Consider the following 23,372-nt stretch of genomic DNA (forward strand, 5'->3'; position numbering starts at 1 on the left):
GTCTAATCCCATTAGTCTAGGTGGTCTAATGGATTCTTCTCTTAGACAGGGATGTTTGATTTCATTAGACGAAGACGTTTAACTGAAATACGTCTAATGTTATGCTTAAGTAGTATGCTTGAAGCTAGCACCCGCCTACTCACGTACTATAGCTGTACTCTACTCCTGCTCCACTAGTTTCTAGTGAAGATTAATACGACAACTATATGCAACCATCCAACGAATGCCACGTAAGAGAATTTCCTTCATATTACTTATTTTGCAGGTACATCTCTGATGGAATATTCGGCACACTATCAGTTGGTGTACGGCCATGATCCCTGTGCTCAGAACCTGCTGTGTACTATGGAGGCTTTCCAATGGAAGAGTTCCACGTATTATTCTAAAAGATTCGACCGTTAGTCTCTACCCATTATTTATCAAATCTCAAGGACAACGGACAAAGTGCTAGTAATTCGATCAACTGAGAAATACTATCTGAGAAGAACTACTACTGAGAAATCAATCCTTTGAATATTCAAGCTGTAAGCTGCTTTCCTGATTGTACTGTGTGTGAATCAAGAGAGAGCTAGAATCAAAAACACCTTTAGCTGAGTGATATTCTTCATCTTGTAAATTGAATAGAGTGTGTTCTGTTCAATAGTGAGCTAAGTGTGTGCAAACTGTATTTGATTCTAATCATATTATAGTGAATCCTTCTGGTGGTTCGAAGAAGGGGTGACGTAGGAGACTTTACTCCGAACATCCATAAACAAATTGCTGTGTCTTTTCATTTCTGTCATATTCTCATTCTTCATCTTGAGCTTCAAACCTAAGTAAACAATTCCGCCTTGATTCTGTTTCAAGTGTTTAAAAGAGTTTGCGTAGAATAGAAAGTGAATTAAATCCTTAACAAGATTTCTTTCAAACCGTTTTTCATAAGCCTTCATCAATAGCCAGACCCCCGTCTCTATCGATAAAGCCGATCCTATCACACTAGTTATTACTCCCATAAATGAGACCAACATCGAATGTGCCTCTAAGATAGCAAAATATTCGTTTTACTGCTTGTTAGTGTTCCATACTAGGTCGAGACATAAACCTGCTAACAACACTAACTAAATACGCAATATCAGGTCTAGTGCATATCATGACATACATTAAACTACCCACCGCACTAGCATACGGTACATAAGACATGTATAACTTCTCAACTTCAGACTAGGGTGCGAATGAAGACAAATGATCAGTAATAGCTGTAGGAGTATTGAGAGTCTTTGCTGTACTCATCCCAAAACGAGACAACATTTTCAAAATATAACTCTTCTATGAAAGAAATAGATTCTTTTGAACTCGATCTCTTACTATTTCCATGCCCAGAATTTTTCGTGCTCCACATATATCTTTCATATTAAACTCGGAACTGAGAAGGTCTTTCAGCTTTTGAATCTCTTACATTTTCTTGGCTGCGATTAACATGTTGTCTACATACAAGAGTAAATAAATCAAAGAACCATCACCGATTTTGTTGTGATAGACACAACAATAATATGCACTCCTATTGTAACCATGTTCAATCATGAAATTGTCGAACTGCTTATACCACTATCGAGGAGACTATTTAAGTCCATACAAAGACTTCTTCAAACTACAAACATGTGTTTCCTTACTAAGAACAAGAAACCCTTTAGGCTGACTCACCAATATGTCCTCTTCAATCTCACAATTTAAGAAAGTCATATTCACATTTAATTGTTCGAGTTCCAGATCCTTATGTGCTACTATAGCTAGTAGTACCCTGATAGAAGTGTGTCGGACTATATGTGAGAATATCTCATTGTAGTCTACGCCATCCTTTTGACTGAATCCCTTTGTAACTAATCGTGCTTTATATATGGTCTCTTCAGAACTAGAGGTTCCATTTTTCCTTTTGAAAATCCATTTGCACCCAATAACTCTTCTCCCCTTAGGTAAAGTAACCAACTCCCATGTATTATTCTTGTGAAGTGATTCCATTTCCTCACACATTGAAGCAATCCATTGCGTAGAATCACCACCATTAACAGCTTCATTGTAAGAAGATGGTTCATTATGTATGACATCTTCAGCTACCTGAAGTGCGTAACTTACCATTTCTTCAGTATCATTCATAGAGGGACTGATTGTCCTACTTCCAGGACCAGTTGAGATTTTTCTTCCCTCGATTGACTGAATTAACCTGTTAAGAGCTTTAATTTGCCTTGTAGGTCATGTAGAAATGTCAGATTGACTTTCAGGTACTCCAAATTGATGAATTTCCTTAGATGGTTTATCAATATTGCGTGTCAAGTCGGTTGTCCCTAGAACTAGAGCCACCTCAAGCTCCACCTGTTTCTTGGTACTATCATTTTCTCTTGAAAGTGATGGTTTGGCATAGGAGTTAAGTATAAATATCTCATTAAATGTGACATCCCTATTGAGGATTATTCTACCTTCAGAAGATGATCAGATTCTATATCCCTAGACTCCATCTCCATAACCCATGAAAATACTCTGTTTTGCCCTTGGTTCCAACTTCCCTTCATTAACATGATAATAAGATGTGCATTCAAAGACCTTCAAGTGAGAATAATCAACGACATTACCAGACCATACCTCATAAGGGATTCTACAATCAATCCCAGTATTTGGTGCACGATTTATCAGATAGCAAGTCGTTAAGACAACCTTGTTCTAGTACTTTCTAGCCAATCCAGTATTATAGAGCATGCTTCTAACTCTCTCTAGCAATGTTTGATTCATTCTTTCTGCTACACCATTCTGCTATGGTGTACCTCGGACAGTGTGATGTCTTACAATCCCCATATCCCTGCAGAACTCATTAAACTCAGATGAACATAATTCAAGTCCATTATTTGTTCGTAGTCTCTTAACCTTCTTTCTAGTTTGATTCTCCACCAGTGTCTTCTAATGTTTGAATGTCTTAAATACCTCGCTCTTATGTCTTATAAGATACAACCAGGTCATCCTTGAGTAATCATCTATAAATGTTACAAAATAGCTATAACCTCCTATACATTCAACTTGAGTAGGACTCCAGCAATCAGAGTGGATATAATCTAGTGTTCCCTTAGTTTTGTGAACTCCCTTACTAAACTTACTGTGATGCTTTTTCCTGAAAATGCAGTTTTCACACAACTCAAGATTGGTAACCTTGTGGCTAGATAGAAGATACCATTTGGACAGAATTTGCATTCCCCACTCCCCCATATGTCTAAGTCGTATATGTCACAACTTGGTTACATCAGGGTGTCGATTCATAGATTTGGATGCGACCGCAACGGAACCTGACAACGTCTTACCTTGTAGTATATACAAGGTATTTTGTTTGATACCTTTGAATATAACTTTTGAACCTTTACTGATGCACAATGTTCCTTCTTCACCACTAAACTTGAAACCTTTAGCATCTAAAATACCTAAAGATATTAAGTTCTTCTTCAGTTGAGGAACATGCCGAACGCCACTTAGGGTCCGTATCTTACCATCATCAGTCAGAATCTTGATAGTCCCAATACCCACAGTTCTACATATGGCATCATTTCCTATGACAACGTTTCCACCATCATAATCTTCATAGGTATCGAACCATTCTTTGTTCGGACTCATATGATATAAACACCCTGAATCCAATACCCACGTATCAATTGGGTGTAAAGAAGCGTTATCTACTTGGTCAATGTCCTCCTCCGAGTCGGTGTCTTTATCTTTATGTGCTATAGCAACCGTAGAATATGTGTTATAGGCCTATTGAGATTCAGGGTTTGGACTTGGATTATCTTCTTTTGTTTTAGAATCTTGAGAGGTTCAGATAGTGTCATGCCTAGATCGTCGAACTTCATGGGCGCCTTAGGTATAAACAAAGTAGCTCCTTTAGACGACACGGTATAAGTTAGTTGGATACTATTGGATGATCCTTGAGGGCGCCCTTTCCTGACATTCATGATTTCTAATGTTTCCACATCCCATGCATTTGCGATGTAGTTTACTTGTGCCTTGGATTTTTTCTTATTTGAATGAAGGTTGTCTTGGTATGTCGACCTCCCCTCAATGACTTCTTTCTTTAGTGCATCGTCGCATCCCATTTCAGAATCAATCAAGTCCTCCATGAAAGCATACTTGTTGACCGACATGACTTTCATGTACACTACATTCATGTTAGTATAGATCATATACACTTGAGTTTGTTCATTCATTATTTCATTGATTAGTGAAGCCACAACCTTCCACCTATCAACATACGATTTAAAAGTTTCACCCGGACCCTACTTAATAGTCCTAATTTTTCTCTCAGGCTTGTCCACCTTCAAGAACATAACGAATTGGCTTATGAATACCTTGACTAGCTCTTCAATAGTCTAGTGTTGAGATATGTTTTGACACAAATACCACTCAAGTACCACTTCTTCAAGATACCGAGGGAATAATTGCAATATCGTGGACTCCTCGAGTTGTATGGCATGATGTTCATCAAGTACATGTTCATATAGGTTGTTGGATCTTTATTTATGGCATACATGGTCATATGTGGTAATTTTAGTCTGTGATGGACCACGGCCCTCTTAGCTGCCTCTAACCCAAATTTTCAACTCTTAGCTCTATATCAAACACAACATTAATATTTAGTTTTTGGACATTAAATATTAACTTGCAAACGATACTATTTTATAGTAATCAAATATTAACAATAAGTCATGTCAAACAATTGGTTATCTTTGGATAGTCCAATTATTTACATGGAACACCGAATAATTGCACATATTTATTACCACATGTGTATAATATATCTTCTTTTGGGCCGATTAAATAACACATGAATTACATACACACTACCTTCTTAATTTATAAAAAAATATTAACTTACACAAGAGAGTCTACATTTGTATGATGTTGCTTCAATTAATTGACTAAATAAATTAATAACTTTTTACTTAAAGTATGTAACTCGATCACCGATTAATAATCGCATAGTTACAAACATAACCGTCTTAATCTTATAAAACAAATTAATTAGATAATTCCAATCAATAGGTTTTATAAATTAATAATTTATACATAATTTAAATTTGCAATCTAACCGATTATTAATCTTACTTTGGACCGATTAACAACCACATAATTAAAATTTTAAGTGAGCATAAAATTGTACCAAATTTTGAATATATTATTAACACTGAAAATTAGAATATTGTTTTATGTATTACAATTGCATGTGACACAAAAAAAAATAGAAATTTTACTAGTCACCTAAATATTTTTTTAATATCAATCAACACTATATATATATATAATTATATAATTATATAATTATTTCAAATATAGTATATAAAAAATAATAAGTAATTAATTAATTATATATGAATAAGGATAACCTTACTAAAATTCTAAATTTCTTAATTCTCAAAATTATAAGCAGGTCAATTATTAGATTAAATGATATGTCATAATTTATTTCTTTAATTTTTTATTTTATTATTATTATATTCTTATATTTTTTATATTTTTTTAGAAATAAATCTTAAAGTTATTGAAATTATTTAGTTATTCTTTAATTACAAATTAATAATAATAAATAAAAAGATTGACTAAACTAAAATGAATGTTTTATTTCTTTATTTTTTTTATTCATGACTTTCTTTAATTTCTCAATAAATATTTATTTTATTAATTCCTTAATTATTCCTATATAAATCATTGTTTTTTTAATTAATTAAATATATATATATATAACTCTTTAAATCTGAATTACGAGGAACTTTATCTAGGGCAGTAGAGGAGAGGAAAAAGTCAAATGGACCGCTCTCTGCAAACCGAAGGACGAGGGAGGCATCGACTTGAAGAATTGTATCGAGTGGAACAAGGCTATCACCTTCAAGCATTTGTGGGCTTTGGAGCGCAATCAGGAGTCACTATGGATCAAATGGGTGCATACGAGGTTTAGGAAATACGAAACCAGCATCTGGACCTGCAAAATTCATGAAGGTATGAGCTGGTCTCTAAAAAAGATTCTTAAACTAAGAAGCGATATTATAGATCTTTATGACATCCGGCTAGGGGACGGGAAAGGCACTCTATTCTGGCACGACCACTGGTTCGAAAACTAGTCTATCATCCACAAGGAGGAGTTTCAAAATACCTGCATCAGAAGGGACTGCACAGAAGCAAAAATCAGTGATATTAAAGACGGGAATTGGGAGTCACTCCTGAGAAGAAATCCAAAAGGACAGATGATACTTGATCATATAAGTAACATACAACTACACGACAGACCGGATATTCATGAATGGAAAGCTGAGGACAATGGGAAGCTGGTATTGAAGAAAATATGGGAGGTAACACGGGAAAAAGCACAGAAAGTAGAATGGGCTCCTCTTGTATGGTCAATGAAGATTATTCCTAGACACCAGTTCATCATATGGCTCTCCTTCTAGGAAAGACTCAGCACTCATGATTGTATCAGCAAATATATGAGCATCCCGGACACGAACAGTCTTCTATGTAGAGGAAATGAAGAAACCATAGATCACCTATTCGGGAGCTGTTGTATTGCTCTGATTCTATAAAATCCTGAAGCTGATCAGTTTCTCGAACGAATGGAATGAAATAAAAGATGCAGCACTACTCAAAGTCAAGGGAAATAGATTTGCAACAAGCGTGTTCAAGTGCGGCTTTGGAGCAGTGGTGTATAACATTTGGCAAGAACGAAATACAAGGGTATATGGCAGAACCCACAGGAGCGTTGAAGAGTTATGGAAAGATATTATATCGGATTGCAACGCCCTCCCGGGAATGAGGACAAGAATTCCAAGCACGAGCAGAACTGGAATATCTGTAGGAACTGGAATTTACTGTTTTTTAAACTCACTATAATTGAAAACATTGTAATAAGATAATTCATTTACGTTTTTAGCTTTTTAGTTTTTTATTTAGAATTTTACGACTTCAAAATCATTCTAGGCCTGTCTAGATTGATCTCTTAAACTCGTGGTTTTTTTTCCATTTTTGGGAATTTTTAATGAAATGACGCTAAGTCGTTTTTCCCAAAAAAAAAATCATATACTTATCCTTACAAAAATAATTATATATATAATTCTTTATTTTATTTTCTTTTCTTTTCTATATCCTTAATATTATCTTTATTTCATTTTATGACATGTATATTAATTATTATTAATATCTTAATTAAGTCATAAAAACATAATATTTTAGTACTATTTAGTACTATGTATATAATATTGTTTTAATTAGTATTTCTAATTCTGAAATTAACTTTATCCTTATTCCCTAATTATATATATATATATATATTAATTTCTTTAAAACAACTTCATATAATCCTTTTATTTGTTTTCTTAGTCTTAGTCTTAAATGTTTATCTCTCTAAATTAAATAAAAAATTTCTTTAACTATAATTGTATAAGAATATATTAATAAATTATTGTAAGGAGATAATTATTGACTTTAATATTATTTAATCAATTAGAATTTGAACAGTTGTACCTTATAAATTCAGCCATCTATTCTTAAGTTATCCTTATTCGAAGAAGAATGTCTTTTTATATTCTTAAAAAATATTTTAAAACTTAAAACTGAATAAATTGACGTAAAAAGACTCTCATACTAGTTGGTATAATCTTTAATCTATTTTTATATTTTAGTTCTATAATCTTATACTTTATGTCGATAAATTAAGATAATTTTTAGTTGAGGAAACATACATGAATCTGAAATGTAGAACGGTTAATTAAGTCGTTCTTCGTTATTTTTTGGATTTTCTCTCAATCTTGGATATTCTTTTTCTCGATCTGGACCTGGATCGGTAATGAATGATGTGGGTGGGGTTAAGATATTGATAGCTTTGGAGTGTTCTTGAGAGATGAACGAACCTCTACCTTTTGTCTGATGAGAGAAACATAATAAGTAGGCTATCTATATAGGTTGGGGACCTAACCTTAGTATACCCATTTAATATTTGACACATCAACGAAATAGTAAATAATATTTTTACTTCTACACAAATATATCTCCATATTTATTATAAATGTCTAAATAAGTTTATAACCATTCACTTTAATTGTGTTTTAATCTTTATATGATAAAAATTAATACACAATTATTAAATAATATATGTATCCAAATATTGGAAATAATTCTAATATTGTCTTTAAAAGATTAATCATACACATAACATTACTTGATCTTTTCGTATATTCTGCACATGCTTGGAATTTTCTTGGTGATAGGGATGACATGAAACTTGCCTGATATGAGCCTTTTATAAATATTTAAGGGTGCTCCACTGGTCGGTTAAACGGTTCCAGATAAATCCGATTTTACCTCTTATTTAACAAATCGGTTAATCGACCAGTATTGGTATCAGTTTTACTGGTTTTGGTTCTACTGGTTTCGGTCGGTTCACTGATTTAACCGTAAACCGATAATTCAAATTTTTAAATTAAGTATTTAACTTATTAAATGTTTTTTTTTCAAAATCCTTGTATTATAATATATTATATGATTGTTATAATATAATATAATTATTATAATAATATTTCATAGATATATTTAGAAATATGTTATAATATATTATATTATTGTAATAATATAATATATTTTAAAAGTTGTCATTTTAAACTAATAGCCGTAAAAATTAGATTTTTGTAAAACAATTTTATATAAATTACAATTTAAATTTAAAAGTAACGAATATAAATATTATTTATAATATATCTAATATTTACACAAATAAGTAATATAAATATATATGATTAAATTATTACATGTTTACCGGTTAAACCGCTAGAAAAATAGTTCAATCAAAAACCGAACCGTTTAATCGGTAAAAAGCCGGTTAATTGGAACCATTAGAATCGATTAACCAATAAATCAGTTAAATAAAACTAGTAATCTATCGGTTCGGTTATCGGTTTTTTAGTTTTTTGCACAACCCTACAAAGATGAGCCTAAAAAAGTAGTTGTTTCTTTCACTCATACCAATCATTTTTCTTAGTTATCACTAATAAAAAAGTAATATTTAAGGGAGGTTTTACCTCCTTTATTTCATAATTTATCGATGTTAAAAGACAATATCGATGTTAAAATAACCGTAGTCAACCGTCGTTAATAATTCCGTCGTTAAAAAGATTTTAATAATTTAGGGCAGTAAATTTACCGTCGTTAATAGTCTCTAAATGCGGTTCCTAAAATTGTAGTAAATTATTTACTTATAAAAGCAACATTTTTACCGCAAATAATAGTTTCTAACTGCGGTTTAAAAACCGTAGTTAATATTGTCTATAAAGGCGATATAAAAATCGTAGTTAATAATCAGTTGACTATAAAGGCATACAAAAACTATAGTTAATAGTTAATTGGTTATATATAAAGGCGGTATTTTTATCCAAGTAATAGTCTCTAACTCTGTTTTAAAAAATCGAAGTTAATAGTGGCTATAAAGGTGGTAAAAAACTGTAATTAATAGTTTGTTGGCAAATAATTATATTTAATTACGATTTAATAATCACAGTTAATAATAGATAGAGGGATGATACAGGAAACGAATATGTAGGAACGAAACCTTAAACGAATCCACCTGCCATGCCATGTAGGTAAAATAATAATTAATTTTGCTTTCTTTTTCCACGTAGGATAATCCCCCTCATTTCAAACTCCTCTCATTTCCTCTCAAACATTCTCTCTCTTCAATCTATCCCCGCTCAATCTTCTCTCATTTCCGCTAAACAACCCTCTCTTCAATCTATCTTCGCTAAAATTCACTCCCATTTCCGCTCAAACTCACTCTCAAATCCACTCAAACCCTAACCCTAAGTATTCGCTCAAACTCTAACCCTAAATATTCACTCAAACGGAATCCGCTCAAACAATGACAAAGAAGAACAATAAAACTTTAGGTAAAAGGAAAAATTCAGATAGAGATGAAAGGTAAATTATCGTTGTTGCACGATTTTCATTTACTGTGTCCCTTGTTCATTGTGGATCTATTGAAGCCTTAACTTTGTTGGGGTTAGGAATTAAAGATTTGAAGATTTAGATGAAATTAAATCTAAACAATGGTTGTTTTTATTCATGAGATTGGGATATGCGCTTGTTTATTTTTCATTGAATCAATTCTTTATTTTCTGGTATATGATTGACTGTCGATATCTATATACCATTTTATGAAGCAAATGATTTGCGCAAACCAACTCCATTCAAAAAGCATCACGTAGTTCAATATATGAAAGTTATTTGTTGGATAACTCTTTGAAATTTAGGTGAGTGGTAGAAGGAAATGGAAAAGATAACAGAGGTATGAAAAAGTAAAGAAAAACTCACAGCCAATATATTATCAACCCCACTTTGTATTCTCCAGTTTAAACAATCAAGCAGCTGTTATGAAATAAGACATGAAGAAAGACAATTGATAAATATTAAGCTTAAACTGTTAATATTGTGTTGTCTTGTGTGTTAGACTATGTTGTCATGTGTTTTTAGTTATGTTGACCTATGTTGATTACAGTACTAGTGTCTTCTTTATTATTTTACTGTGTTTTGTACTGTATTGTCCAGTGTCTTACACTTTGTTGTCCCTTGTCTTACACTAAACTATGTTGTCCTATGTTGTTACTATGTGTTGTCACTATACTATGTTAACTTTATTGTGCTGTGATATTTGGATGCATATTTTTTTACCCATAGGTTATGATTCTCATGTTTATTTGGTCGTTTACAATACGAAGTCGAAGACAATGGATATCATTGACAATAGGCCACTCCCGAAGGGTATTGTACGAAATACAAGACTAGAATATTGTACGAAACCAAATTATCCGAAAAATTAATGTAATGGTTTTATGTTAGTAGAATTAAAACATTTAATTTTTGTGAACCATCAAGTTGTACTTAACGTTTTAATGTGAAGCAACAAGTTGTACTTACCATTTACTTGTTATAGAAATATAACATTTATGTACTCAAGACAACATAATAATAAACACAGGACAACATAGTACAAAATACAGGACAACATGGTATAAGACACATGACATCACCGTTATAAATACGGGACAACATAACAACATAGTATTGGTTTCTAGAACCGTTATAATTTTTGACACTAACGCTATTTTTAGAACCCGATTTCTTCTTTTCTTTCTAAATGTAAAGTAATGATTAATTAAATTTCATTCATAAAGTAATGAATATAACATTTCTGTAATCGTTTTATTTTTCAATTAAATCGAAGTTAAAAAATAATTAAAACGAGAAATATATTATCCAAAACAAAGTTATCTTTGGGAAACATATTATTAAGCAAAGTTATCTTCTGATGTTGTCCCCACATGAATTATCTTTGGGAAACATATTATCAGATACATGATGTAAATGACTCGACAATAATGAAGTAAATGATAGTTGAGTCGAGACTGAATGGGTGGTGAAGTGTTGATTCCATTGCTCTTGCGTTGATATTGGAGAAGGATTACTTGTTGCAGTAGTATCCTAAAACAAAATGACAACGGAGTCTTAAAACATAGTGTAATATACAGGACAATATAGTGTAATACATAGGACAACATAGTGTAATACATGGGACAACATGGTGTAATACACGGGACAACATGGTATTGGACATAGGACACATAGTTTAATTGCAATCTTCTTTGCGCACTTGGACCTAAAACTTTGTGAGATCTAATATGTCTAGAATTTGAAGGACTCGAAGGATGATTATGCTAAAGAATGACACTACTAATTTGAAAATAAAAATCATTCCTCACAATAATGTTGATCCTGGCTTTACAATCGGTCTTGGTGGAAGGTCTAAGTTGAAATATATTCTTCCCCCTTGGCGTAAACGAACCACTCTTTGCACATCCAACAGAGAAAAATTTCTACTTGTCATCTGGTCCATTCCTCGTTCCCAACTTTCGGACTCCAAAACCCATTGATTAGGCATACAATCTATAAAATTCTCGAATGTCATTTTCAGAAACAAACGACATCCCAACCTTTGGAATTTTGTCTTCGGTACATTGTGATGATGGTTCATTCATAGGGCCACATAAGAATAAAAAAAAGTGAAATCAACACAAAGAATACATGACAACACATGAACAAAATATTACAGTAATACAGGACACCATATTGGATAAAACACATGAAAATATAGTTTAAAACACGGAACAACATATTACAATAATATAAATGACAATAGAATATTAACATTTCCGGTAACTTAAATATTTACAATACATAACAACAACGTATAAAAATACAGGACAACATAGTTCAGGACACGAGACATCATAGTTTACGAATTGGGACAACACAAGCCAACAAAAATATTAACAGTTTTACACAGGTTTTTGAAAACAACAGAATATTAACAGTCTAACTACATACACGAAAAAAAGATATACCTATTTATGTCCCCAGTTGTTGGTAGGTTATTTTCAGAAATAAACGACATCTCAACCTTGGGAATTTTGTCTTCGGTACATGGTGATGATGGTTCATCCATAGGGCTACATAAGACAAAAAAAAGAGAAATCAACACAAAGAATACATGACAACACATGAACAACATATTACAGTAATACATAACAACATATTGGATAAAATGCAGGAAGACATATTGGATAAAATGCATGAAAATCAATGTTCTAAATGGCGGTAGGCTGTGGCGGTGCGGTAAGTGATTGCCTACTGCCTCGGGTGCCTAGGCTGTGCTTAGGCGGTGCCTAGGCAGTTAAAATATTTTCTCTATATAAGTATAAATAAATTTAAATATAATATAGTCATCCCAGGCCTCACATTATCTCTTCTCTTAGTATATTTCCTCGTAATTGTCAAAGTTTTATGTATATATAAATATTATTAGGGTTTTTGCTTTGAACAAAGTGTTGAGGTCTTTCATTGATATGCATATATAAATAGTGAATAAATGGAAGGTAAAGAATCATTTTAAATAAATAGTGAATAAGTGGAAGGTAAGAGTTATTATTAAATTTTTATATATATATTAATATTAGAAATTAATTAATTAAAAATAATAAATATTTAAATAATTAAAAGACCGCCTCATGTATAGGCGGGGCGGTATATGACCACTTAACGCATAGGCGCCGCTTAGGTGGTCGCCTCGACCGCCATTTAGAACACTGATGAAAATGCAAAAAAAAATATAGTTTAAAACACGGAACAACATATTACAATAACACAAATGACATCAGAATATTAACATTTCGAGCAACTTAAATATTTACACGGGACAACATAGTTTAAGATACGGGACATCATAGTTTAAGACACAGGACAACATAGAACAAAACAGAGGACAACATAAGCCAACAAAAATATTAACAGTTTTATACAGGTTCTTGAAAACAATAAAATATTAACAGTCTAGCTACATAAATAACAAAAAAGTATACCTATTTATGTCTCTGGTTGTTGGTTCCTACACATAACAATCACAAAATAACAGAAAAACGTGAATCTCTTGAAACAAACAGAAGAAAAATAAAACAAAGAAAAAAGTAAACTATGATGGCAGAGAAGATATACCATTAGAAGAAAAAACTAAACGGACAGTCGGACAGTGACGAAGACGAATCTAAACAAAACGCAGATCTCCAGAAGTAGTGATCTATTCAAACGAACAAAAGAACAGTAAGAAGTTAAACGACGAGTATGAAGACGAATCTAAAGAACAGAAGGAGAAGAAGCTAAACGGCGAGAATGAAGATGAATCTAAAAAATGGAAGGAGAAGATGATAAACAGTGTGCCGAGGGTGAAGAAAATGGAAGAAGAAGAAGGAGAGTTTTGTTTGATAATGTGCGGGAAATGAGATGAGGGTTTGCTAGAGAAATAAGATGTAATTTTTTTCTCTTTCCTCTGTGGCATGCCAGGTGGATTCGCTTAAGGTTTCGTTATCCCAATTCGTTCCTTATATCATTTCCCTAATAGATAGAGGGATGATACAGGAAACGAATATGTGGGAACGAAACCTTAAGTGAATCCACCTGGCATGCCATGTAGGTAAAATAATAATTAATTTTGTTTTCTTTTTCCACGTAGGATAATCCCCCTCATTTCAAACTCCTCTCATTTCCTCTCAAGCATTCTCTCTCTTCACATTAAATTTTTATAATGGTTTTATATTAGTAGAATTAAAATGGGAAGAAAGAAAACGTTAAAACGTTAAGTACAACTTGTTTCTACATATTACAATAACATAAATGACATCAGAATATTAACATTTTGAGCAACTTAAATATTTACACGGGACAACATAGTTTAAGACACGGGACATCATAGTTTAAGACACGGGACAAAATAAAACATAACAGAGGACAACACAAGCCAACAAAAATATTAACAGTTTTATACAGGTTCTTGAAAACAACAGAATATTAACAGTCTAGCTACATAAATAACAAAACGATATACCTATTTATGTCCCCGGTTGTTGGTTCCTACACATAACAATCACAAAATAACATAAAAAAGTGAATCTCTTAAAACAAACAGAAGAACAATAAAACAAAGAAAAAAATAAACTATTATGGCAGAGAATATATACCATTAGAAGAAGAAGCTAAACGGACAATCGGACAGTGACGAAGACGAATCTAAACAAAACGCAGATCTTCAGATGTAGTGATCTATTCAAACGAACAAAAGAATAGTAAGAAGTTAAACGACGAGGATGAAGACGAATTTAAAGAACGGAAGGAGAATAAGCTAAACGGCGAGGTTGAAGAAGAATCTAAAGAATGGAAGGAGAAGATGATAAACAACGTGCCGAGGGTGAAGAAAATGGAAGAAGAAGAAGAAGAAAAAGAAGAAGAATTAGGGTTTTGTTTGATAATGAGTGGGAAATGAGATGAGGGTTTGCTAAAGAGAGAAGATGTAATTTTTTTCTCTTTCCTCCGTGGCATGCCAGGTGGATTCGCTTAAGGTTTTGTTATCCCAATTCGTTCCTTATATCATTTTCCTAGATATGATACAAGAAACGAATATGTGGGAACGAAACCTTAGGCGAATCCACCTGGCATGCCATGTAGGTAAAATAATAATTAATTTTTCTTTCTTTTTCCACGTAGGATAATCCCCCTCATTTCAAACTCCTCTCATTTCCTCTCAAACATTCTCTCTCTTCAATTTATCACTGCTCAAACTTCTCTCATTTCTGCTAAACAACCCTCTCTTCAATCTATCTCCGCTAAAACTCACTCTCATTTCCGCTCAAACTCACTCTCAAATCTGCTCAAACCATAACCCTAAGTATTCGCTCAAACTCTAACCCCAAATATCCGCTCAAACGGAATCCGCTCAAACAATGACAGAGAAGAACAATAAAACTTTAGGTAAAAGGAAAAATTCAGATAGAGATGAAAGGTAAGTTATCGTTGTTGCACTATTTTCATATATTGTGTTCCTTGTTCATTGTGGATCTATTGCAGCATTAACTTTGTTGGGGTTAGGAATTAAAGATCTGAAGATTTAGATGAATTTGAATCTAAACAATGGTTGTTTTTATTCATGAGATTGGTATTTGCGCTTGTTTATTCTTCATTGAATCAGTTCTTTATTTTCTGGTATATGATTGACTGTATATATCTATATACCATTTTATGAAGCAAATAATTTGCGCAAACCAACTCCATTTAAAAAGCATCACGTAGTTCAATATATGAAAGTTATTTGTTGGATAACTCTTTAAAATTTAGGTGAGTGGTAGAAGGAAATGGAAAAGATAACTCTGATTATAGGATCTTCCTTAAATCCTTCTCTCTATAGCTTTAGAGATCCAGAATTCGTAGCTTCGATCATCGAAAAAAAGCAAACCCATACCCAAAATCCTTGATCGACACCATCGAGTGTCGAGCATTGCATTGGCAAACTCCGATGAACCCAATTCTTTCAATCAGTCGTCGTCTCTTGTGCCTGCATCTTTAGTGTTTCATCAGCATATTCACTTATTCAGATACCAAGGTTATAGCCAACCACCGCCCGTTGTGTAGCTCTGCCCCTAATCTGACCATGGGAATGAACCCAAGAGCCTCTAATCGAAGACCGAAGAAAAGGAAACTGAAACTATCCAAATTTAAATTTAGGCGTTTCATATTTAGATCATTTTGATTTGTCAAATCGGTACAGAAAGATTCTACAAATTATTTAGAATAAAACCAAATCACAAATGCAAAGAATAAAAAGGTAAAACACGATAATAGAGTTGAACCGAGAGCTTACAAAGTTTCTAATGGCCCTCAACAAGAACTCTTAAGCCAACTTCAAGCCTTAAAATGCACTATAACTTCAAAATTCGAATAAATCAAAAGATCAATTACTCAACAATGGCAAAATGGAAAAAGAGACTCTCTCTATAATAGTTCACTCACCATTTTTAACCTAGGAAACTATTTAAACCATCCTCAATTCATGAGCTTTTGCTTTGAGCTCGAACTAGTTTTTTTCAGTTTACCTTTGGTGGTTTTGATTTTAGGATCTTTTAAGAACGATTATTACCCCACCAAAGTAGCTCAGTGGTAAGTCGGTTTAAAATACCAAAATGTCACTAATTCAATTTCATCTAGAAGCGCTTTGAATTACCTAAATGTCACTAAAATGTCATGTTAGTTCTCCTTTAATTCCCAAAAAAAGAACGATTATGAGGAAAGAAAACATTGGAAAATTTGGAAGGACAATAAGATTTGTTGAAAAATAAAAGTTTATGAGAGACTTAAGTGTTGTGTATTAACTTTACAAACAATCTTTATAAAAGAGTAATTAGCTTAGAAACCCTAAATTACTTATAGATATAAGCCCAAGCCATTAATAATTAAATAAGCTCTAATTGAATAAAAGACAATAAAGGACAACAACCTTTAATTTGCTGACAATCAATGCTTAGACTCACAATCTCCCCCGTAAGCTTGATTTGGTTCGAGATTCTTCATGTCGATCAACTCTCGCATCTCCGCGAATTTGAATCTTGCTAGTGCCTTTATGAGAATGTCTACACGTTGCTCTTTGGTGCTTACAAACTCTACAACGATCTATCGGTTCTCGAGCTACAGCTTTGCTTCCATTGGATACTTGCTCGAGTTGCATTCTTCCATTGCAAACTGTTTCAACACCTTCTTCGCATAAGTTGTCTGTTTCACCTCGATGCTATATTTTTCTGGTCCACCTCGATACCAAGATAGTACGAGAGTAACCCAAAATCACTCATCTCGAACTCCTTCGTCATTTGTATTTTGAACTCCTCAACATTCTTGATGCTTTATCTTGTCACGATCAAGTCGTCGATGTATACGTCAACAATGAGTACTTCTTCTCCATGGGATCTCGTGTACACAGCCTGCTCTTGAGAATATTTCACGAAGCTGAGACTCCTCATTCTCTTGTTGAGGCAAGTGTTCCACGCCCTTGGTGGTTGACTTATTCTTAATAAGATTATAGAACACGAGAATTTGGCTCTTTACAATTCAAGTAGTTTTTTTTTTATCTTAAAAAAATCAATTAGACTAAAATGAATGATTAAATTTTATTTTGTAGCACGGTATAAGATTGTTACAAATTTTCATATATTGAACACTAAAAAGTTAATATTTATTTATACTAAATACATCTAAAATTATTTTCAATTTTTACCTTACTCATTTTTTAAAATAATTATAATAATATTTATGTCAAAACTAAAACTTTCTTACAAGTCCAGTATTCGACTTATAAATTGGCATTGCTTCTATAATCATGACAATATTCTGGTCCCTGAGCAGGGGTCAAAGCGAACCGAGAAGAAAGAATGCAATAAATTATTTAGTGAGCAATTCTTAAAAAAGAAGAAGACAAATGATCATTCTACATGTGAAAGGATTATGTTATTTAGAACAAATACCATGTTAAAATAACAAATGGCATGTTAAAATCGAAAGAATAGTTTAAATGTCTTGAGTTGGAAACATAACTTTGTTCTCACTTTCAAAAAAAGATTTGGGCAATGTGAATGGAGATTTCTAAGTTTGAGTTTGTTTATAACAAGGGAAGGACAAAAGCATATGGGACAATCCAAAACTTTCTAGTCTTTATTTTGTTAAAAGTGAATTTTCAATTAATATTTAATAGATACATAATTGTATGAATTCAAAACATAATTATTAACACATCAAGAAAAAAATAATAAAAAATATGCATAAACGAAATAGATCATAACGAGATTAAGGTTTTTATGATAATCTAACTTGGTTGCTACGAAACGTCCCGTATTTCAAGATTAAAAAAAATGTTATTACTTTACTTTTGTGCTTTTTTTAGTAAGTTAAATGTAAGAATTGAATCAAAATGAAAGTTGAAGGGTAACATTGAATCAACTAAAATCTCATTACCAATATTGAACAAATTGAAAGGATGAAAGCTACAATTGTGATCAATAAAAAAAAATGAGGAAATGATGAATTAACTAGTGTGAATTTGATTCAAATCTAAAAATTGATTTACAATACTCAATCTTGAGATTTTATAGGTGCATGAAGTTACACTCTATATGCATTAACAATAAAACCCAAACTAATAATTGAAATAAAATGGAATCTGAAATTTAACTTGTAGATATGCAACAAAGTGAACAAACCCAATTAAAATGAGAAATAGAAGGAAAAAAAATTGCAGCAAATCTCAACAAATCTATGAAAGAAAAAACAACCAAAATATGGTGTCTTTCATTCTGGTTAGTATGCCAAATCAAAGGCATATAATAATAGTTTGTGCCAAAACATACTAATTCACTTGTCAATGAAGTTTGAAGCAAGTGAGAACTTCTATGTACAACAATTTATTATTATAGGACTAAACTCCCTTTGGAGATAAAATGAGCAAAATAATAGTGTCTACATTTGTAGACAAACTAAAACTACAAAACAACCAAATATTATTAATATTATATTTATTATCACCAAATCCAAATCCAACTTAACAACTTCAATCATCAACTTTTGTCCCCCACTGCCATCATGATTTTCACATAAAGGTGTTCTGAGTGAGAAATCGAACCGGAGATCTAAACTTTTTGTACAAGTTTTCTCAATTTGACCTGTTATGGAGTATGGGGTATGGAATTGGCATTCCATAAGAAGGACCAATGTTGACCGGAGTACCAATTGCAGAGACAAAGGGTCCACCAACTACGGGCTGCCCTATTGCGGTAGTACCATACATCCCATGAAGGGAAGAAACATTTGGGCTCATTTTGGCGGTTAAGCTAACCGGAGTGGGACTGCTTGTCTGGCCAGTTATGGGACCTTGATGAGGGACAACTGAAACCTCTTCACCGTTATTATTGACACTGGTAATGTCGTGAATGCTTAACCGTCTTCTATCTACGTTACTTGAGTTACTTGAGTTGAGACGGATGAAGTACTTTTGAGCATGGCTTGCCACTTGTGTGGGTGTTCTTGTTACTACAAAGTTACGTGATATGCTTCTCCAATCCCCTTTTCCATATTTTTCTAGACCAATAAGGAATAATCTGTTTTTCAATGAAAACAAAGAATAAAATTTTATGATTACTTGTGTGGGTGTGAAACAATAACGATTTCAATTAAGGAACTATCTAAGAAATATGCCAAAACTGAAAATATATGACGACTTTGTTGGATCTGGACATTTTTAGATTAATCTCAAATAACCTAATTTTCAATAACTTATAACAGACAAATATCATTCAGAAATAACCAATTAGTTATTCTAATAACCCAAGATCGAACAAGGCCTAGGATTATAAGATTTAAAGGTTATCTTATCATCAATCACTTTCAACAATTAAATCATTCAAATTATCAACTAAAATACCCTTATTTTTATTTTTTTCTAATATTTTAAGATATTAAATACAAAAGATAGTTTAGTCATTCAACTCAAATAATTCATTTTTCCATCAAACAATGTATTTAAAAAACAACCTACATCAAACAAGCTCTTAGATGTCTTATAACTAAAAAATATGGTATGCACATTGAAGTGAATGAATCATGAGAAGAAGTTATCAACAAGACATTCCCCCTTTGGAAAACTAAACTGCAAATATAACAGTGTTAAATGGGATGGAATGAAAGCAACCCTTATATATAATACAAACAACATTTCAAAGAAAAGAGAAGACAAGGGAAGGCGAAAGGGAAAAAATCGACATCAAGCCAGAAACCCTCCTAGAATAGAGGAAATGATAAAGAAGACAACAAAAATACATAAAGTACTACCCAAACAAGGACACCACTGAAACAGACCGAAAAGGACCTAAGCATAAATCTGAACTATTTTTGAAGTCTAGTTCAAAGTATATCACAGCCAAGATGAATTTGGATCACAATACACCAAATCAATCACAATCCATGAAACAAATTTTCATTGCTAAATTGAATCATTTATGGGCTGTTTAGGTATTACACTTACATCAACATTTGTTATATTCACCAAAAATCACAATGATCTAGAAAATCATATGGATCATGTCCAAACAAATCTCTAACCAATATAAGTAAAAAATTACACTATAATTTAGATCACGATCTTGAAAGTAATTTGTATACTAATGAAGTAACAAAAATTCCACAATAATCTAGATTATGATGTTAAAACAATCTTATACCAATAAAAAAATCACTTCCAATCTTATCCTCACATTCGTTGCTTTCACCATGAATTTTCAAACTCCTACTTTCCTTCTTTAACTGTATCTTTTCATTCTGGTTAACTCATTTCTATCCTAAGGAAAATTGGGAAATCGACGACTACTATCCTTGGCGAAGGATAAAAAAGACTTTTTCCAAGAGGAGCTCCTCACATGATAAATGTAGCATAGTTACTCAATGTTAACTTAGAATATATTCTAAAAGGATATTTCATTTAGAATATTATTGAGAAATAAGCTATACCCTACCAATCTTATAGCAGCTCAAAGAATTGCTTCAAAATACACATATAAGCTAACTACTAGGCAAAATATCTTCATACATAAGCAACAAGCAAAATTCTGAATCAGGAGAAAAAACCAAGTTCTAGATTTTGAAAAGAATGGGAAAAATTATAAACCTGTGTTCGTCCTCTGTCCACGCAATGCCCTTTCGTCTCTCCTGCTCTGTCTTTGAAAGCTGCTTACTTCCTTGATCAGTAGGAGAGTCCTTTTTGCTCATCCCAGAATCACCCGAATGGTTTGTTGAACTATCAGAAGAAGAATTATAGTTGGGAAGAGGCACAAGGCCAGATTCAATGCGGCTAAGATCATCAAGTAGCAGTTCGTAGTGATGCTTAACCTCTTGCAAGGATTTTCCGGGTACATCAGCAGCAATTTTCTCGAACCAATCATCTGAATCTTCCGGATGAGTGGCTAAGGCATTCTCAAAAGCCTTCTCTTGATCTCTACTCCATGTAGATACATTGTTACTTTCCATTTTATCAGCTGGCATCACTTCTGTTTTGATTAATGAAATGCAATTTTAAGACTTAAGGAAGATCAATTTGTAGGGAAACTGCAGTTATCCCAAGAAGATCTAAAACAAAAGTAAGTGAACTCAATCAGATGCACCCAAAAAACCTGATGAAAAGAAGAAGATGAATATTTCACTGGCAGTTTGGTTTTCGGCCTCTCTCTACACTTACTGAAATCTGAAACATGGGATGAGCATGAGAAACAACTGAGAAAGAAATCAATTAATGGTTAGGTGGAAGAATAGCAGGGAGAAAACTGAATTCCATGATGGTAAGATTAGGGTTTTGGAGATGAAATCAAGACAAGGGAGTTGTGGAAGGACCCCATAAGACTGAAGAACATGAAATCAGTTCTCAAATTGCCATTTCTGATTCCAACCAACACCAAAAAAACAAAAGCATCTCCCAATAATAATCACGGTTTTGACAGTATTAGGCCCACAAGACTTCATCTTTTTTACAGCTTTTACACAGAGTAAAGAAATAACACTTTTAGTACACTTTAACCATTTCTTGTACAAGAGAGCAACTTTTTTCACTCAGTAAAGAAAACCCATACCACGTTTTCAAGTTACCAAATAAAAGAAACTGATGGGTTATTAAGGTCAATTTCATAAATGACTCCTATTTGCCTTTTCGGACGTTTTGAAAGCCACATTGGTGAATTGTCAACAACCCAATTGAATAAATTATACTCCAAGTTACCAAGTTAACCTACATCAGAAATCAAAAGCAGAAAGCTAAAATGACCACTTAAATCTTCCAAAAACTTAAAACTAATCTCCACAGGAACCCATTCAATCGAAACTATCTTCAACGCCTAAACAGTAAACAATAAACAAAACCTAGGCTACATCCTATAGGTATACGGTGACAAGCCGAATGTGAACCCAATCATACCCATAAAGCAGCGGAATTTATTGAGAAAGTTAAAAAAAAGAAAAGAAAAAAGATTCCGAAACAGAGAAGAGGAATAATTGAGAAGGAATTTCAGTAGGATGAAAAATGAAGCAGAAAAATTACCTTAGACGTTGATGGGTTATCACAAAATATCTTGATCCATGAAGGTGGGGTCAAATATTTACTTAGCAAGGTCGGCCTTAAAGGAGCAGGCTAGTTGCAGAAGAGTGAGAGGACAGAAGGAGAGTGACGATTTGATGAAAACCTCGATGGAAATTGTAAAAGAGCCGATTTATATTCCGTCAAGCGTAGAGAGAGTAGATAAACAGAAAAGAATAGGGACATGGACCGTCATGGATATGGGCCATGGGACATCCCTAGGTGCTGGTACAATTCCGGGTCAGATTGTTTCATTTCATAATAGAGATACATGTATCTTTTACTATCATGTCAAAATTGATAAGTCAATCTTAAGCATATTATAAGTTTATTTAATTAGTATTTTGTAAGGTTAATATCACAATTATAATATTTTTTTAAATGGTTAAAGTAAAAAAAAATGATTAAATTAAGTGAAACTCTTTTAGATAAAAAAAAAAAATTTACACCAAATTACATCATTTTTTATTAACAACTTTGTAGTAAATATAATTAGTTTTACTTTTTTTTGAAAAAAACTTATGTATAGGAGTTAGGGCTACCTGAGAATGAATACGAGAATGTCTAATTTCAAAAACTAAAAGAACTATGGCCCATAAAATTAAATTAATTTTATTAATTATATATTTAAAAGAATAAATATATCCACAAATTAATTATATAATTATAATAAGAAGAAAAAAAATATCATAAATTATTATGACATGAGAGTAGTGAGGGATAGGAATGGAAATAAACATGCTAGTTGATATAGATATTTAATATATAATTAATAAGATAATTAAAAAATATTAAATAT

At 32.5% G+C, this 23,372-nt stretch overlaps 1 protein-coding gene across 2 annotated transcripts; it reads right to left on the bottom strand.

Annotated features, from left to right (window-relative positions):
- Window positions 1-18,718: 18,718 nt before the first annotated feature.
- LOC124923800 (transcription factor SRM1-like) lies at window positions 18,719-22,723 on the bottom strand. Of its 2 annotated transcripts, XM_047463775.1 has the most exons (4): window positions 22,538-22,723; window positions 21,621-21,691; window positions 21,119-21,497; window positions 18,719-19,556 (listed from the first exon to the last, which is right to left on the bottom strand). In XM_047463775.1, exons 3-4 carry the CDS (start codon window positions 21,490-21,492, stop codon window positions 19,112-19,114), a joined length of 819 nt encoding a protein of 272 aa, XP_047319731.1. In that variant the 5' UTR covers window positions 21,493-21,497; window positions 21,621-21,691; window positions 22,538-22,723; the 3' UTR covers window positions 18,719-19,111. The 2 variants fall into 2 exon arrangements, with proteins under 2 accessions (XP_047319731.1, XP_047319732.1); XM_047463776.1 differs by lacking the exon at window positions 21,621-21,691.
- Between the last annotated feature and the right edge of the window lie 649 nt (window positions 22,724-23,372).

This window comes from Impatiens glandulifera, chromosome 2 (genome assembly GCF_907164915.1).
Source record: "Impatiens glandulifera chromosome 2, dImpGla2.1, whole genome shotgun sequence".
Classification (NCBI taxonomy): domain Eukaryota; kingdom Viridiplantae; phylum Streptophyta; class Magnoliopsida; order Ericales; family Balsaminaceae; genus Impatiens; species Impatiens glandulifera.

What these genes read in the sequence shown, in the direction of transcription:
- LOC124923800 (XM_047463776.1), bottom strand. Translation starts at nt 21,492, where the DNA reads ATGCCAGCTGATAAAATGGAAAGTAACAATGTATCTACATGGAGTAGA. An exon ending in TGGACAGAGGACGAACACAG is followed by an intron (nt 19,557 to 21,118) that starts GTTTATAATTTT and finishes ATTGAAAAACAG; the next exon opens with ATTATTCCTTATTGGTCTAG.